We start from the raw sequence: 19,308 nt of genomic DNA on the forward strand, positions 1-19,308 counted from the left end.
TCACTTACATGACTCTTGCGTACATTTCATTAACTGAAGATCTTTGAGGCCGTCATCTTTACTCTTAATACTACTCTTAGTAATGTATTAGAATAGGTTTTAGTTTGGTGTGAATTTAACAGTGTCCTCATCAAACCACTGTAATGGTATGATAGGTCACTTTAAGTCACATTTAGTGATGGGAACAAACAGAAAAGTGGCCTTCTGTTATTTAAAATTATTAGGTAAGGGCTGGGGATTTAGCTCAGGGGCACAGCACCTGCCTGGCAAGTGCAAGGTCATGAGTTTGATTCCTGATACTGGAAAAAAACCAAAAGTAAAATAAAATCATTAGGTATAGTGAAGTTATTAAATAACTGCTTGATGTTATTACTACATGATTTATAGAATTAACCTTGTAAATCTACATACCAGGTGAAATACTCAGATTTTCAAGGATCAGAGTTAACCTAAAGTTACAGGTTGAGAAATTTAAAAGGGAAATAATCTGTAGTCAGTTATTTAAGGTTCAACTAATTGACTGTAAACTTGGTGTATCCCCAGCCCACTCCTGCTTCACTTTTAATTAACAGAGACTGTATTTTTAATATTGATTCCATGCAAGGTATTTTTACTTAAATTTGGTAGTCAGTGATTTGATTTCCAAAATGTTGAATTCTTCTGTATTTCAAGATTACCACCTCTATTGCGTGTTTTTAGGTTCAAGGTAAAGATCCATCAGTAGAAGTCACACAGGACCTCATTGATGAATCAGAAGAAGAACGATTTGAAGAAATGCCTGAAACCAGTCATTTGATTGATCTGCCCACTTGTGAACTCAATAAACTTGAAGAGATTGCCGATTTAGTTACCTCAGTTCTCTCCTCACCTATTCGAAGGGAAAAGCTGGCTCTGGCCTTGGAAAATGAAGGCTATATTAAAAAACTACTGCAGCTGTTCCAAACTTGTGAGAACTTAGAAAACACTGAAGGCTTACACCATTTGTATGAAATTATTAGAGGAATCTTATTCCTAAATAAAGCAACTCTTTTTGAGGTCATGTTTTCTGATGAGTGTATCATGGATGTCGTGGGATGCCTTGAATATGATCCTGCTTTGGCCCAGCCAAAAAGACACAGAGAATTCTTGACCAAAACTGCAACATTTAAGGAAGTTATACCAATAACAGATTCTGAACTGAGGCAAAAAATACATCAGACTTACAGGGTACAGTATATACAGGACATCATTTTGCCTACACCATCTGTTTTTGAAGAGAATTTTCTTTCTACTCTTACATCTTTTATTTTCTTCAACAAAGTTGAGATAGTCAGCATGTTGCAGGTAAGTACTGTTCTTCACAATTCTGTTTTCAGATACAGTATCGAGTTACCTAATAGTTCAAGCTATTTCATTCAAAAAATGTTTACTTTAAATGTACTGTCAAACACAGAAAACATACCTGGTGGTTTTATGAAAAAGAGTAATTTTTTAACACAAACTTGGTATTTTTAAGTATTCTGTGATACAGCTGTTATTTTAAATTTTTGTTTTTCTAAAATTGACATAGGTTATACATAAAATTCACGGTTTTAACCACATGTAAATGTACAGCTCATTGGCATGAAGTATATTCAATGTTACACAACAGTCACCACCTCCATTTTCAAAATGTTTCATCATTCCAAACAAAACCTAATGATTAAACTAGTTTTACTTCTTTCCCCATATCCCCCATGTCTTGTTATCTGCTGTTTTACTTTGCATCTCTATGGATTTGCCTTTTGTAGATACTTGTGAGAGTTTTTTTGTTTGTATCACTTTGGGTTGGGTTTGGTTTTTGTTGTTGGTTTTGTTTTCTCTGGTTTTTAGGTTTTGTTTTTTTGTTTTTTCCTCACTTCCTGGGATTACACCAGTACTTGGCACATTTAAGACTTTATCACTGAGCTATAGCCCCAGTACTGTGCAGCTATTAAAAGTATCTTTTGTTACAGCCAGGTGTGGTGGTGCACATTTGTAAATCCCAGCACACTGGGAGAGGCTGAGGTGGGAGGATTGCAAGATTTAGCCCATCCTAGGAAACTTAGTGAGACTCTGTCTCAAAATAAATAGATAGACAAGCAGGAAGGCAGGCTGGTGGGTACTGCAGCTCCGTGCAGAGGCCCTAGGTTCCATTACCAGTATAGCACATACTGTCTGTGTGGGTGGGGGTCAGCTTTTATTCCAGTTTGAGAAATAGTTACTGGTTTGTATAATGGTAACTGGTTAGATTATTGGCTATGTGAAGTTGATTTTGTTCTGTCTCCTTGAGTTCTGAAATGCAAGTTTCATCAGGTATGGTGGTGCATACATGTAATCCCAGCATTTGGGAGGCTGAGGCAGGAAGATTGTGGCAAATTCAAGGCCAGCCCAGGCTACGTAGCAAGACCTCATCTCAAAAAATAAAGCAAAAAAGAAAATACAAGTTTTATATCATGTTTTTTATGTTAGTCCTTCACATCTTATAGTAAGCATGCTTTTGAAGATTTTACATTACTTGTGATATTAGACTATACTCAGTGTCTTAGTAACTTGCCTTTGTTATTTCCTTACCAGTTACTGAATTCACTTAGCAGCTACTGTGTATGTACTTAGGATAGTGGTTCACAAAGTGTGGTCTGTGGATCCCTAAAGGTCCCCAAAACCCTTTCAGAGAGTCACTTAAGTTTTCCCTTTTCCAGCTTCTTATTAGTGTAAGGCTGTTTTTGTTTTTTTTTTTAATATATTTGAGCCAAAACAATGTATCACAATAAGATTGAGTGTAGAATTTGTCTCTGTTAAACCAGTACAAAAGAGATGCAAAAATGTAAAAAAGGCCTATTCCAAAATTTGGATCCTATATTTGCTTCTGATTTAAAACTTTATATAAACAGTGGCTAATGGAATTTAGAAATTTTTTTGTATGCTTTAGTTGTAATTTTAATCATGATAAATGTTAAGTGTAATACATGTAATGAAAGTTCTTTGGGGCCCGTCATAAGTTTTAGAGTTATTAAAAGGATCTTGAGAACAAATAATTGAAAATCTCTGACTTAGTACTTAACTATTAGACTGTTTTGTGACACTTCTAACCAATATTAACCTTTCTGTTACTGTTTTTTTATAGAGGATATACTTTTTCAGATCTTTCTTTTACCTAATGAAATTTTCATTATTCCCCAGTAATGAGTGTGGGGGAGATTATACATACACATTCTTATAATATATAGGACCAGTTTTTTTTTTTTATTAAATCATGCAGTACAGTTCAGAGTACTATTTTACTTGCTGACAAAAAGAGTCCTAGGAGATTGCAAATAGAGTTGCACTCCATTATTGATGTGAAAAACCTAGTTTCAGAATCTGAAATCTACTTTTCACATGACTATTTTTGATTTAGAGGGTTTCTGTAAATATTTGTAGCCCTTTGAAGTCATCTTATATTATACTTTATAATACATTTATTTGTGAAAGCTGTAATAACATAAATTGAATGAAGCTTTTAAAAAAGCAAGTTTGGGGTTGGGGTTCTAGCTGAGTCAGAGCCCTTATTTAGTGTATGTGAAGTATTGAGTTCAGTCCCCAGTACAAGTTTTACTCATTTCTGGTCCATGAAAATACATTTTATGAAATAGGTATATACTATGAACTACTACTACCTACTTATTTTTTATCTAGGACTTAACACTTAATTATCTCATATATGCCAATAGGGATGCTTAGTTCTATTTTCAAAAATGCATGAGCAAAAGTAGCTAAGTTTATGGCCAGGGGCCATCAAATGCTCAATTTCTAAAGCTCAACTCAGGTTTCCATGTAGAAATATTTGGCTAGATATGAACTTTTTTATTACGTCGTTTTGGCTGTCTAGTATGCATATCTTTCCTCCCGCAAATGACTATCAGCTTGCTGTTGCATGGGTCAAGTAAGGCAAGTGAAAATGTGCATATTTATTAACTAGACCAAGATTTAGTAGTACAAAAGCTATGTATAAATAATAGCCTAAGATAGGTTAACTGAGAAGTTACATAAAAGCACATGTGGCTCCTACTATGTACTGTGACACATGTTGACATCATCTTAAGCATGATAACAGGATCAGATTTTAGTTAACATGAGTTTTCTGGCTAACTATAGATCAAAATTCTAGTGCTTAAAATTTAGAAATATACTTCAAACATATTTTATAAATTCAATTTCTGAGGGCCTATAGTGAGGTTACTTCTACACTAGCAGTTAAAGAATAAGATCCTTTTAAGAACAGAAGGTTTAATTTCTGCCATTACTAGAAATGTTTGGGGACAGTAATCTCAAATGTTGACATTTTAACATGTAGTATGCACTGTATTTCCGCTGTGCTAGGTAAGAGTTGAGCTTAGACCAAACCCCAGAGAATCTATGGTTTAGGTTTTTTTTAAACCTATTTTTTAGATAATAGAAATTTTTAACTTTTCACTTGTTACTAATTAAATATGTAAAATATTCACATGCCTTAAAAAATGTGTTTGTTGTGATATGATTCAAGAGATGTTTTATTCAGGTAGAGTTCAACATATTTAAAATTTGTATTACATTCAGCCCTTTCTAGCTTGTGTGTGTTTTGCTGTAGTTGATTCTTAAGTTTGAACTTAGGAAACTATTCTAAAGTAAGAGTGACATTTTTTAAAGACCCAAATTCTACATGCTAATTCTATCACTAGCATCAGACAAGTCCACATGTTGCACCTCAGCCTTTTGCAGTTTAAAATTGAACTAGGCAGTGTCTTGAGTAAAAATCATAAAGCCTGGTCTAATTTTAAATTACCATGTTGAAGTCATTTTAAGCATTGTGAGTGTTTTCACTTTTGCTTTGCTTGTTTACATTAAATTTGAAAGAAAAGTGTTTGATTAGACTTTGTACAAGCAACTTCTCTTCCCGTTTTGTTGTGATCCAGAAGAATAACCACACACAATTTAATTTACATAATTATGTTTTGTTAAAACAAAAACTCAAGTAGAAAAGAAAATCAAAAGTGATTTTAAAAGATTAACTTAATTACTTAGGGAAGTAAGGATTTAGGAAAAGACGTTCTAACCATATGATAGCCTTTAAAAGATGTCAGTAATTTTTTCCTGCAGTATACATTGAAGCACAGTTTTGTAGCTTAGAGATTATTATCAAGAATAATGCTAGAAATTTAAAAAAAATATATAAGCAATCAGAAAGCATTCTCCTAATAAACTGCATAATACTTGAGATTTCTTATATGTATAACATTTTATGCAGTTCTGGCTATCAACTCACAAGTACTTAAATCATGTAAGAAGAATTTAAATGGGAAATTGCATTTATCAAGGAGTTGAAACTTTATTCTGTAAAAATATTCTGAAAAACATTAAAAGTCTTCAGACAGGAGAGGATGAAGATTTAGTGTAGGAGACATATAGGAAGATAAAAAATTATTAAAGACGTGAGTAGAAGTAAATATGTACTTCTTTATCAAAATAATAAAAAGGAGTCAGTGCTATAAATAACAAACAACATTCTCAGTCAGCATAATGAAAAGGTTTATCTCCCAGTGCTTCATGTTTGAGTAGCACCCACTGGTGTTTGCTGGGAGAACTACACTGTATGATTGTACATAAAGGTTATTATTCATGTATTTTTTCATGTATGCTCTGCCATATTTCATAAAAGATTTAAGGAATCAATATCATTTAATGGATAATCCACTTGGATCTTATTGCTACGAACATTTTTAAGACATACCACTTTAAATAAGTAAAATTAATGGAAATGGCACTTCATAAAAGTAAAGTTTGAAAAAGTAACTAAAGTTTAAAATCACTGATGTAGTCCCAGCACTCAGGAGCCTGAAGCAAGAGGATCATTGCAAGTTTGAGACCAGCCTGGGCTACAAAGTGAGCTCAAGGCCAGCCTGAGCTGCATAGTGAGACCCTGTCTCAAAAAGACAAAAAAAAAAAAAGAATAAAAGCACTGATAAATTCAGCAATTTTCTTTTTTTTTTTCCCAGCAATTTTCTTTTAGCAGATTTAAATGATGATTTGGATGATGATGATCAGAATGAATTTTGATATTTATGTCATTTTTTCCTTTGTAATTTCATGGACTGTTTATTGTAGAAATTTGGGAAAGAAAGTAAAACAAAACAAAAAAGTTCATAATCTGTCACCAAAAGATAGCCACAATTAGCATTTTTTTTATTTTAAAGAGAATAAAAAATAATAAAATTCAAGACAATACAGAACTTCAAAAAAAGGATAGGAATTCAGTGATGGTTGTTACACTGCATATTGTTGTCCACAGTTAACATTTTAATGTGCATCCCTCCTATACTTTCACACATAATTTTATATTTAAAAGTACATAGTTTAGGCTGTCATGGATTTGCTCACTCCGCAGAGCCAGTTTTTCCCTCACTCTTTACTTTTACTCTTTCTTTTTTTTTTGTTTTTTCTCCGGTACCAGGAACTGAACTCACGACCTTGCGCTTGCCAGGCAGGCGCTTTGCCACTGAGCTAAATCCCCAGCCCCTACTTTTACTCTTTCAAATAAACTTTGTCACTGTTAAAACTACATAGTTTATTATGTTTTGTTTGTACTTTTAAACAGGGTCTAGGAAATTGGCCTGTACCTGTCTTTTAATACCTCAGAGTCAGAGTAAAGTGTTGCAGTATTTTGTTACTTAATTATGTTCTTGGAGACTACAACATGAGAAAGCTATTGCTGGCCAGGGATTCTTATATTTTATGAGAGTTTGTGTTTTGAGTGGCATTTTAATCTTATTTGCTGCCAGAATTTAGCTTTCTTTACTGCTGTTCCTGTGCCATGTTTTTCTAATTGTCTATGAAATGGTAATAAGATCCTCAGACCTGTTTGAATTGTGTTTAAAGGGTAAATAGACCCTGAAAGACAGCTAGAGAAGATAGCAAAATTAAATTACTTTGCCACAGTACCCCTAGAATATCAATTTGGGTTTGTTTTTTTTTTCTTGCACCAGGAATTGAACTCAGGACCTTGCATTTGTCAGGCAGGCACTTATGCCTCTGAGCTATATAGCTCCAGCCCTTGGGTTTTCTAAAGACTTCATTAATAGTGATAGTTCTAGTTAAATTAGATACTATACTGTGAAATTTTAGCTTTTACAATGAAATGCTATTTAGTTTTCATCTGTTTTACAGTACTTTGTGTAAATCATAAATTAATGTAATATTTTTATTAATATTTCATAATAATTTCTTTTCATGCAGGAAGACGAGAAGTTTTTGTCTGAAGTTTTTGCACAGTTAACAGATGAGGCTACAGATGATGATAAACGGCGTGAATTGGTAAGTTATATTTTAAAGAAGAAAGAAAAAATGACAACAAAGACAAAAACAAAGCAACACAAAAACAATAAAAATGACACAGAATTTCAAAATAAGACCACAGGAAATTAACAGTGGTTGTTATATTACATATTGTTATCTTCAACCAAGTTGCTCAGGTTACCAGATGTAAGAATGCAAGATTGATCAAACAAACAGTAACAGTTCCTTTCAGTAAATCGGTAGCAGCTAGTGGTACAATTGTCTTAGCTATCGTGTATGTGTGTGTGTGTGTGTGTGTGTGTGTGTAATTTCCCTTTCCTCCTTCCTCCCATCCCAGTTGTTCCTTCTTTTTTTAAGAAAAAGAAAAGATAAGCAGAACAGGGAAGCCAAATTTCAAAAAAGATATTAGGACAGTTACAATAGTTAATACTTTGTATATTGTTGTCTTCCTGGTAGTTACTGAGAGTAAAAGATACGTATATGTTCTCTTGTCTATACAGTATTAGCAGAAGACTTTCTTTTTTAATGAACTAAGAGAAATTAACTGTATAATAGTCTTAACTATCTTGTATATACATATATTTTTTTCCTTTTTTCATTTCATTTTCCCTTTATCAGTTTTTTACTTTTCAACAGTTTCTTCCCATTTCACAATACCTATTGTACATTTCAGACCTTATTTACTTGTTCGTTTTTTCATACTAGGGAGAGAATACAACGTTTTCACCTATGGGTCTGACTTACTTCATTAATGAGTATGGTCTCTAGTTTGCGTCCATTTACCTATAAAAGCCTGGAGTTTATTTTTCTTTATAGCTGAGTAATACTCTATTATATAAAAATACCACATTTTCTTTATCCATTCCTCAGTTGATGGGCATTTGGGTTGTTTCCAAGATTTAGCTATGACAAATTGTGCTGCTATAAACATGGATGCACATACATCGCTGTGGTATGTTTTCAGTTCTTCTGGAAAAATACCCATAAGGGCAATAGCTGGGTTGAATGGGACCTCTAATCCTAGTTTTTTGGGGTATCTCCACACTGATTTCCACAGTGGTTGTACCAGTCTGCATTCCCACCAGCAGTGGAGAAAGGTTCCTTTTTCCCCACAGCCCCTCCAGCATTTGTTATCCCTTGATTTCTGATGATAGCTATTCTTCTGTCGTGAGATGGAATCTCAGTGTTATTTTAATTTGTATTTCTTGAATAACCAATGCTCTTGAACATTTTTTCATATCTTAACTTGCCATTTGTATTTCTTCATCTGAGAAGTGTGTATTCATCCCAAATGCCCATTTTTGGATTGGGTCTTTGAATTTGGGGGGCTTGATTTTTTTTTTTTTTTTTGGTACCAGGAATCAAACTCAGGACCTTGCACTTGCCAGGCAGGCACTTGTGCCTCTGAGCTATATCCCCAGCCCTTTGATTTTTTTTTTTTTTTTAAATTCTTTAAATATTCTGGGTAAAAGTCCTTTGTCTGAGGGACAGTTGGCTAAAATTTTTTCCCAGTTTGTGAGTTTTCTTTTCACTCTGTTGGTGATTTCTTTTAATGTGCAAAAATTTTTTAATAGGGTGAGGTCCCAGTTATTCATTCTGAAATTCATATTCTTAAAGAGGACTTACTCATTTGGCTTGCATAACCTTTAATCTTGAATTTGTTGAATTGTTTATAATTAGTATGTGATAAAAATGTTTTAAATTGAACTCTAAAATGACCATTCAAAATTTCTAAAAATTTGTTGTTTTTATGTATCTTAGAAAACTCTTACAATGTTTTGGTATGTTTTTCCCCCTGAATGAGAGAATTTGAATGGCTTGTAAATCCTCAAAGCATTTAAGTGGCTTTATATCGAGACAAAACTGCAAAAACATTTTTGTAGTTATCAATACTTATATACTAGAGATGCTTTTCTTTCTAAACAAGAGGGGTAGAGAAAATGCTTCTTGACAAAGTAAATGGCAAATAATTTGGGTTTTGGAAATATTTTCCATATTTTAGTATTTTTATAAGGATGTTTTTCAAAATACAAACTGTTTGCAGGGAAAGAATAGTGATTGCTTTTTCTTAGACATTTACCATTTTTTTAGACATAATCAGATTTGGGTATTCTACAAAACAATGAAAGATTATTGACTTCAGAGCTTCTCAGTTGCTGGGCGTGGTGGCGCATCCCTATAATTACAGCTATAAACATGGATGCTCGGGAGGCTGAGGCAGGAGGATCATTGTGAGTTTGAGACCAGCCTGGGCTACAAAGTGAGCTCCAGGCCAGCCTGAACTGCATAGCGAGACCCTGTCTCAGAATGACAAAAAAAACAAAAAAGGAAAAGGGAAAAAAAAGGACTTCTGAGTCATCTTTGGGTAGTTATCATAGCATACTCGTTTTCTCATTTATAAAATTAGTGTTTTAAGCTCTAATCACTAATGTTACTTCTAATTCCTAAAATTGTGCCATGGTTAAGAGGGTTTTGTGAGAACCCAGCCAGCTTACCATAGGACAGTTTCTGTGCACATGCTTTACATGGCAGTTTTGCACTGCTATGTATTTAGAGAGATTCAGTGTTTGAGGAATAATGCAAAGTTAACTGTTAATGAAATGCTAGTTTTTAATACTTTTTCTAATGTAGGTTCTAAGGAGCCAGGATATTATGAAAAAAACAAGATCCTTCAGAAGTGTGAATCCCACACTGTAGTAACTGAAATAGTGTGCCTAATTTATTTTTATGTTTATCAACTTCTCACTATAATTTTTTTTAACATTGCAGGTTAATTTTTTCAAGGAATTTTGTGCATTTTCTCAGACATTACAACCTCAAAACAGGGATGCATTTTTCAAAACCTTAGCAAAATTGGGAATTCTTCCTGCGCTTGAAATTGTAATGGTAATTGTATGGGTTCTTTTCATATTTTTGAAATTCTGAGTTTGTAATAGATATTTATATTATGAATGGGAAACAGTTTATTACAGTAAAGTATATTGAATGCATATATACACATACACACTCATACATACATATATACATATGTATAAAATATACATGTATAACCTCTTTTCCCAAAAATAAGACCTACAGATCAAAATATGCCAGCCCCTATCAGCCTGTCTTACCTTACCTACCATCACTATTCTCTTGCTCAGTGGCAATTCTATAAGGAAAGACAAGAAGAGGCTCATTAGTGCCTGCATTTTTGATCTCTGTAGTTCTCAAGGCTGATTATTTACCAGCAAAGTCTTATTTCAGGGGAAACATGGAACACATTGGGTAAGGCATTTTGAATTCTGTAGTTTATTATTCACCATTGTATTAACAGAAGAATAGTTTCAGTTTTCAGATATATTTGATTTGGTATGTCAGTATGTAATCATTTCCATGTAACACAGCTTTAGGTGAATAAAAATCCTTCTTCTGTTTGTTCTCTTAAATTAAGTTTATTGGTACATTTTAGATATACATAATGATTATATTCATCATAGGAAATTTGTACCTGTACATGATATATTATGATTACTCTTTTTTTCCCCAACCCTCTCCTCCCTTAAGCCCCTCTTCCCCTCTCTATTTATTCAGATTTGTTTCCATTTTATTCATTTTTTAGTTATTTTTTTTCCTTCTCTCTTCCTTTTCTCCTTCTCCCACCCTACTTTTTCTTTCCTTTTGAATAAGTTCTTCCTATTTTGCAATATCTGTTGTACATTTTGGTCCCTCTTTACTCTTTCAGTTTCTCACATCAGGGAGACAATATGATGTTTATACATGTGAATCTGATTTATTTTACTTAAGGGTATGGTTTCCAGTTGCATACATATACATAGAAATGTCTCAAATTTGTCCTTCTTTATGGCAGAGTAGTACTCCACTGTATAAAAAAAATCACATCTTCTTTATCCTTTCCTCTGTTGATGGACATTTGGGTTGTTTCCAAGATTTAGCTATTACAAATTTTGCTGCTATAAACGTGGGTGCACGTATATTGTTGTGGTATGATGTTTTTAACTCTTCTGGGAAGATACCTAGAAGAGGAATGAGATCAAAGAGAATGTCAGAAAATAGAAAGATATCCCTTGCTTATGGATAGGAAGGACATAGTAAAAATTGGGCATACTCCCAAAATTGTTATACAGATTTAATGCAATCCCGATCAAAATGCCATTAGCATACCTCACAGAACTAGGGAAAGTATTCCTAAAATTCATCTGGAACTGGAAGAGACCTCAAATAGCAAAAGCAGTTCTGGGCAACAAAGGCAAGGCAGGGGACATCTCAATCTATGACTTGAAATTATACTACAAAGCTACTATGATACAAACAGCATGGTAACGGGGAAAAAAAAGATGCAAAGATCAGTGGAACAGATTTGAAGATGCAGAAACAACAACTGCAAGCACACTAGCCACCTTATCATTGACAAAGGAGCCAAACAAATTCGGTAGAAGAAAGATAGCCTCTTTAATAAATGGTTCTAGAAAAACTGGCTTTCCACCAGCAAGGACTAAAACTAGACCTTTGTCTATCACCATGCACTAAACCAAAATCAAAATGGATCAAAGATCTAAAAATTAAAGCAGAAACACTAAATCTACTAAAAGAGAGAATAGGTAGAAACCTTAAACACATAGGTATATGCAAAGATTTCATGAACAAAACCCCAGTCATATAGGAAATAATATAAAGAATCAATAACTAGGATCTCATCCTATTAAAAAGCTTTTGCACAGCAAGAGAAATCACCAGCAGAGTGAAAAGACAACCCATGGAGTGGGGAAAAAAGCCAGTTATCCTTCAAAGGACTTACATCTAGAGTATATAAAGAATTGAAAAAAATCAGCGGCCCCCCACCCAATTTAAAGATGCAATCCAAAAATGGGCATCTGAGATGAATATACACTTCTCACTTGAAGAAAAACAAATAGTAAAAAAATATATGCAAAAATGTTCAGTATCACTGAAAAATGCAAATTATAACAATGTTGAGATTCCATCTCACTCCAGAAAGAATGGCTGTCATCAAGAAAGCAACCAATAACAAATGCTGGAGGGGCTGTGGGGAGACAGGAACCCTTCTCCACTGTTGGGAGTGTAGAGTGGTGCAACCACTGTGGAAGTCAGTGTAGAGATTCCTCCCTTAATTATTTTGAAAGTCTTCTTTGTAACAGTGTTAAATATATTTTATAGATAGCAATAAAATATCTTGTCTTTTTAGACCAGTGAGTGGAATAGTTTTATCCATTGGCATTTACTATACAAAAAATTAAGATGGGAAATTTTAATAGTATTCATTTTAAATAAGTAACCCATTATTGTCAGAGATTGAAAAAGGCAGATAAATAATCATTAATATTATCTATTATGAAAACAGTTTTAATCTTTTATACTACTTGAAAGGGTTTTAGATCCCTTGCTAGGATTTTCTTGACCACACTTACAGAATTGCTAGGATTGTTTTCACAGTCATTGGCTTAGAAAAATAAGTTATGGAAAAGGAGTAAAAATGCCCAAAAAGTGTTTCCAAGAATACTTTCTATTAGGCAAGTTGTGGATTATAGGTTTAGTTATTTTGCAAATTGAGGAGAAAAGACTGATCCTGGTAACCTTTGAGGCCTTAGTTAGAAGACAGCATTTAAGTTTTTGCATATATTTAAATAAATCCTCCCCCTAGATTTGGAGGGTGGATTCAATCCCAGGGCCTTGTGTGTGCTAGGCAGTCTCTTCACCACTGAGATATGTCTCAAGCTCCTATCTGGGTTTTTGTAACAGCATCCTTGAAGCATTCCTTTATAACCCTGTCTGACTTGGGGAGGGGTGGTATGACTGAGGATTGAACTGAGCTACATTCTTAGCCCTTTTTAAAATTTTGAGACAAGGCTGTCACTAAGAGCCCAAGCTGGGATTGCAGTGCTCTCCTGTGGCCTCAGCCTCCTAAGGTACTTGGATTACAGGCATATATCACCACCAATAGTTCTGTGCTTTTTCTTATATTTAAATTCTATGGATTTTTTAAAGTATTAGCTTATTATTTCTATAGGTATAATTTCATTATTACCATAACATAAATTAACATTAAAATTTTCTGCTAGTTTATCATACAACTCTGGGGTACACAGACGTAGGTTCAAAGCAGTTGCACTTCTTGCAGCATTCAGGACTTATACATTCAGTTCAGTAACCATTTATTGAATCTCTGCCATGAGGAAATACTATTCTAGACACTAAAATGAGCAAGATATGGCCCTGACCTCAAGTATTTCTAGAACTGTTATGACCAATCCAGCACCACCTGCAGCTTTTTAAATTTAAATGAATCAAAATTAATAATTCACTGCTTCACATGCATTAGGCATATTTCAGATGCTCAGTAGCCATATATGGTTACTGGCTACCATATTGGACAGGGCAAATACAGAACAATTTTATCATTGTAGAAAGTTCTGCTGTCCTAGATCAAGAAAGCTTCTTGCTTGGGAATATCGTGCCCTGACTCTTCAAGGGTTGAGGGGATAACACACCCCTTGGCAGATTTGGAACAGAGAATAAGGATGGCAGATTCTGCTTCTGGCATATGTTTGTCTTGAGCAAGGTCCTTGGCTCCTCTGGTCCAGTTCATTTACCAATAAAACAAGGAAGATATGAGACTGAAAGACCAGTCAGACTCAAATCTGCCCCAGTACCTTCTGATGCTGAATGAATTGGTAGGACATTCTATATATGTGTGTCGGATTGTGAAGTGCATAGTAATTTTCATCTCCCCAAATTTTTCATTTTAGAAATTAGAGATTGACTTTGATTGAAATATTCTGTATGGAGTTCTTTTTAAAAACTGAGGTATATTTGTACGTCTTTATGGGGTACATTATGGCAGTTGAATGCATGTATATAATACCATAATCAAATCAGGGTAATAAGCATTTCTGATTTCTTCAGTCATTAATCAGTTTTTGTCAGTTGGGAATTTGATACTCTAGTCATTTTGAAGTCTACCATATTGGGTTTTCTTTCAGTTTTTGTTGTCTTACTAGGACACGTTTGTAGTACATAATGACCACATTCTGCAGGGAGAGTTGGTACATGTACATGACTCACCTTAATTCTTTTTCATCTCCATCCCTTCTCGCGCTCTCCCTCCATCTTTTGGTCCCCTTCCCTTTTGCAAAAGATCTGTCTCCTTATTTACCTATTATCTGTATTTTACTTTTTTCTTTTTGTTTTGGATTTTTCATACAAGAGAAACCATGCAATAGTTAACCTCATATGTCTGATTTATCTTACTTAATGTTATGGCCTCAAAGTGCATTCATTTTGCTTCAAATGACTCAGTTTATCCATTATGGCAGAGTGTCTCCATTGTGTCTAAATACTTTATTTTCTTTATCTGTTCATCTGTTAATGGGCATATAGGGTGCTTCCAAGATTCATGTATTACGAATTGTGGTGCTATAAACATGGATATGCATGTCTTTAACTCTCTTGGGAAGATACCTAGAAGACAAATAGCTGGATCCAGTGGAATTTGTATTTTTAGTTTTTTGAGGAATCTCCAAATATTTCTCTTTAATGGTTTAAAAAAACAAACTGATCAATCACCTGCACCAAAATTGTAATATTTATAAAAAGACAAGAGCCAAAGGATGGAGAGATGTATTTTAATTGCAGTTCAATGTCTTAATCCAAATTCTTGCAAAATAATGCATGGTTTTGGGGAAATAAAAGAGGAATACATGAATAACTTATTGACAGTCTTTAATCTACCTTTCCTTTTATCAGGGCATGGATGATTTGCAAGTCAGAGCAGCGGCTACAGATATATTTTCTTATCTAGTAGAATTTAGCCCCTCTATGGTCCGAGAATTTGTAATGCAAGAAGCCCAGCAAAGTGATGATGTAAGTAATAATGATGCAGTTCTGTGTGAACTGCCTTTGCAATACTGTTTACAAACTTGTAAGAAAATTTTTAATCATAATCTCAATTTTAGACAAAATTAGTTGTGACTTTGGCAGGTCAGAATATGTAGAGTTGATTTGTTTGTTGCCTAGGAGAAAAGGTTCAGTTCAGTATTGGGGTATATTACAATCTGATTGGATTTTTAAATTCTGATTTTTTTATTTGAAGGGCTAATGAAATGTAATTTTAATCCCTTACAAGATTTGCAGGTCAGATTCTTATCTAATGTAACTAATAGTTTGCTTTCACTTGTTCATGTATTTTTAAAGTGGGAATGAAAGTTGAATAATGATACTAGTTTTGTGTCTTTCCACTACAGAAATAAACTTTTCACCTTAAAATATTTTAAGAGCAAAAGGAATGTATAGTTGTAATTTAAGTACTCTATCTTATATTAAAAATAATTTATTGTTAAGTAAAATTTAATTAAAGTACAATTAGGGCCTTCTTAAGGAAGTACTTTGATTCTGAATTTTAATTTGATGCTTGCGTGATTATTATTAAATTACATCTTCAAATATTTTGAGTTTAATGTCTTTTTTGCTGGTGGTGGTGCTGGACTGCTGTCTGGTGAAGTCAAACCCAGACTTCAGTGCATGCTGCCTCTATTTTATATATACACTCATCATACATACTTTCTTTTTGAACCGTTGAAAAATAAAGTGCATAAATGATGGTACAATGCTTCCTATAGCTTATATTCCTATTTTAATTGTGCCATAATGTCTATTTTAACCAAGACAGAATTTCTGATCCAATATCTCAATAATTTGGATTTGTCTCATGTTTCCTCTTAAAGATATTCAAGTTACTTCTGTGGCAGGAGTGATTCAGAAATGTTTCCTCTGTGTCATATTAGGAAGTACACTATCTTTTAAAAATCATTTTAGGTTTTCTTTGTCCAGGCCATTTTGCCATTTCAGACACTTAAGGAACTGGACCATTAACTTCTAATTTAGAATCTGAGGAGGTATTGTTGTGCACTTCTTACAGGTTAGAAAGGGTTGATACACTGGAAATACATATTTATAGCATTCATTCAGTTTATTTTTTTTATTTTAAAGAAAGAAAAACGATACACAATTTCAAAAGGATGATATGAAATTAACAATGGTTATTATATTGCATATTGTTGTCTTCAAAGTAGTTACTCAGATTACCAGGTACAGGCATGCAAAATTGACCAAACAATATAAACACTACCTGTTCCTTTCAATGAACTAATAAAAATTAGTAGTATAATTATCTTAGCTATTTTGTATATATATACATAGTATTTTTTCCCCTTCCTTTTCTGTTTTCCCCCATCCCAGTTGTTCTTTCCTTTTGAGCAGTTTCTTTCCCTTTCATTATATCTGTTGTACCTTTTGGATCTTATTTACTCTTTGAGTTTCTTTTTATTAAATTCTTATGTTAAGCTGGGTATTGTGGTTCACACCTGTAATGCCAGCACCCTAGGGGCCTGATGCAGGAAGATCAAAAGTTCCTTACCTCCCTGGGCAGTTTAACAACATGGTGAGACCCTGTTTCAAAATAAATAAAAAAGGGCTGGACATGTAACTCAGAGTGCAGGTCCTAGTTCAATCCCAGTGGAGTAGGGGGCAATGTTATATTAATATTTTTGAAAATGCAGATCAGTTTTATTCTACTTCTTTAGTGTATTCTTCCTGCTCTTGACATATTTTCTTTTTTCATAATTGTTTATGGTATTCATAGAACCTAATATATACAAATGGTAATGTTTGGGGCTGGGGATATAGCTCAGTGGCATAAGCGCTTGGTTGTGAGTTCTATCCCCGATACTGCAAAAAACAAACAAAGAAAAAGATGTGAAACAAATGGTAATGTTTTCTTGATAGTCTCAGAAATTAACTATCAGTAAAATGTTTTCTACTAGTGTAAATTCATGTAAATTCCTTGATTACTGCTTGACTGATAGTGATTGTAGAATGCCATCAATTACAAGATGTATCACAATCTCAAGATACTTGTTTGCTTTTTGTACTACTTGAGATTGAATCCATGGCCCATCAAACCCTTTTTTAAATTTTATTCTGAGACAGGATCTTGCTACCCTGTAATGTCAGCTATTTGGGAGTCTGGAGTAGGATTATTTCAGGTTTGAGATGTTTCTCAGAAACTGGTTAAAGTTACATGAATGTTGGTGTTTTTAAAGTCTAGATAGTAAATGTGACATTGTGGTCATATGGTCCTCACCACTAATCCTTTTTACCCCTCTAGCTGAACTGATCATTGATTTGAAAATTAATGGGTGTGCCTCCTTAGGATTTCTACTTTTAAAAAAAAATAAGTGCGAAGAAAGTTGTTTTTTTTTTGTTTTGTTTTGTTTTGTTTGGGTTTTTTTTCCCAGTACCAGGAACCGAACTCACGACCTTGCGCTTGCCAGGCAGATGCTGTGCCGCTGAGCTAAATTCCCAGCCCCTGCAAAGAAAGTTTGTATCTGCAAACTACTTTGTAGTTTCTTTGTATTAAAACCAAAGCACAGTACTAATGTAACAAATCCACCTGACATTAAAGATTATATAACATAGTATTCCCTTTCTTGTCTGTGAATTGTTGTGCACTTGTAACTTTCAGGAGAGAGACTAGGGAAGGTTTTTGTTTATTTACATATTTACTAATTTTTGTTAGAAGCTAAAAGTCTGTAATTTAGGGTTATATGATGTGTGATCATACTTGTTTAGCCAACTACAAAACTTATGCCTGAGCATGAAACCTGGCTGGAACCGCCAGTGAACAAGAATTACTGGTAAATGATTGTTTTCCACTTCCCTTAAAACTGAGGCATGATCTGCTTTTTGTTTGTTTCTAGGACTTTGAAAAACATTCAGAAGGAAAAAGTTTTAAATAAGCTCTTCCATTTTGTTTTTTCTTTATATCTGATTTTGTTTTTTCAGTTATCATATTTGTCTGTGTCCAGACTTGGTCTAATGGAAACATGTTATCTTTCAGGATATCCTTCTTATTAACGTAGTAATTGAACAAATGATCTGTGACACTGATCCTGAGCTAGGAGGTGCAGTTCAGTTAATGGGACTTCTTCGTACTCTAATTGATCCAGAGAACATGCTGGCTACAACTAATGTAAGAAATTGCCCAGAGGTGAAAATGTTTTTGCTTGGTTAGTTTTAGATGGTTTTGTAATAAAATTATGAGAAAGAAAACACACCTCCATAAGTATTTATACATTTGGTATTCAAATAGCAGTGGTATTCTTGTGGCAGTTTCATTTGCAACAAATACAACATTGTAACCTGTTAAAATCTTAATAAAGAATTAGCAATACCACTTAAAGTCCTTGGCCTCTTACATGTTAACTTCTTAAAAATTATAGTAGTGTGAATATATGTAACCCACTACACTGTATATTTTAAAGTGGTAGGTAAGATGGTAAAGTTATATTAATATGGTTTTATTATAATAAGAAAAGAAAAAATCAAAGTACTACTGAAGAATTGTAACTACCTAAGCCATAAAAAAGGATTTAAGGATTTAATTCTGAAAAAAGGATTCCAGAATATAAATAGTGGTTATCTCAGTGTAAAAGGATACTTAATAAAATTCCCTCATAAGTTTGTGGACCCAGTTTTGTAAAACTTAGTGGCAAAAAAGTAAAAGCTTTTTTTTTCTAAATTATAAACATTTACATTTATTTTTTTCCATAACATTTTATTTTTATTAGTAAGCCTTGTAGTACAAACCTGAAAAGTAAGCAAAAAACGGGCAGTAAACCACATGAAGTTTTCCCTGAGGGGGCGGGATGTACAGAACAACTCTGATAAATTAAATGTCAAACTGTAAGCCATAGGTGGAAATTTAGTGTCAGAAAGAGGGAAAAGTACACAGCAGGGCTATATATAAGCACACTGAAAGATACTTGGTTCTCTTTATACCATTATTAAATATTCCCAAACAGTTCAGTTTTCTCCAATAGCAGTCAAGAAATGGATGCTAAGGATGTTTCTGGCCATCCCACCTGCAAACTCAGTGCAACATGGAATTGATTAATCTAATTAAAAAACAAAGAATAGCTTGCA

General features: G+C 33.7%; 1 protein-coding gene across 4 annotated transcripts in view; it reads left to right on the plus strand.

The window, feature by feature from the left end:
• Ppp4r3b (protein phosphatase 4, regulatory subunit 3B) overlaps positions 1-19,308 on the plus strand; it is a gene marked incomplete at its 5' end in the record, with an annotated part of 58,731 nt that overhangs the window by 18,194 nt on the left and 21,229 nt on the right. For all 4 annotated transcript variants that reach the window (XM_013514663.1, XM_013514665.1, XM_013514664.1 and 1 more), the window contains 5 exon segments: positions 700-1,323; positions 7,249-7,326; positions 10,078-10,194; positions 15,073-15,189; positions 18,224-18,355. In XM_013514663.1, the coding sequence (XP_013370117.1) occupies positions 700-1,323; positions 7,249-7,326; positions 10,078-10,194; positions 15,073-15,189; positions 18,224-18,355 (1,068 nt within the window).

The sequence above is a fragment of the Chinchilla lanigera genome, unplaced genomic scaffold (genome assembly GCF_000276665.1).
Source record: "Chinchilla lanigera isolate Chin_1 unplaced genomic scaffold, ChiLan1.0 scaffold00023, whole genome shotgun sequence".
Classification (NCBI taxonomy): Eukaryota; Metazoa; Chordata; class Mammalia; order Rodentia; family Chinchillidae; genus Chinchilla; species Chinchilla lanigera.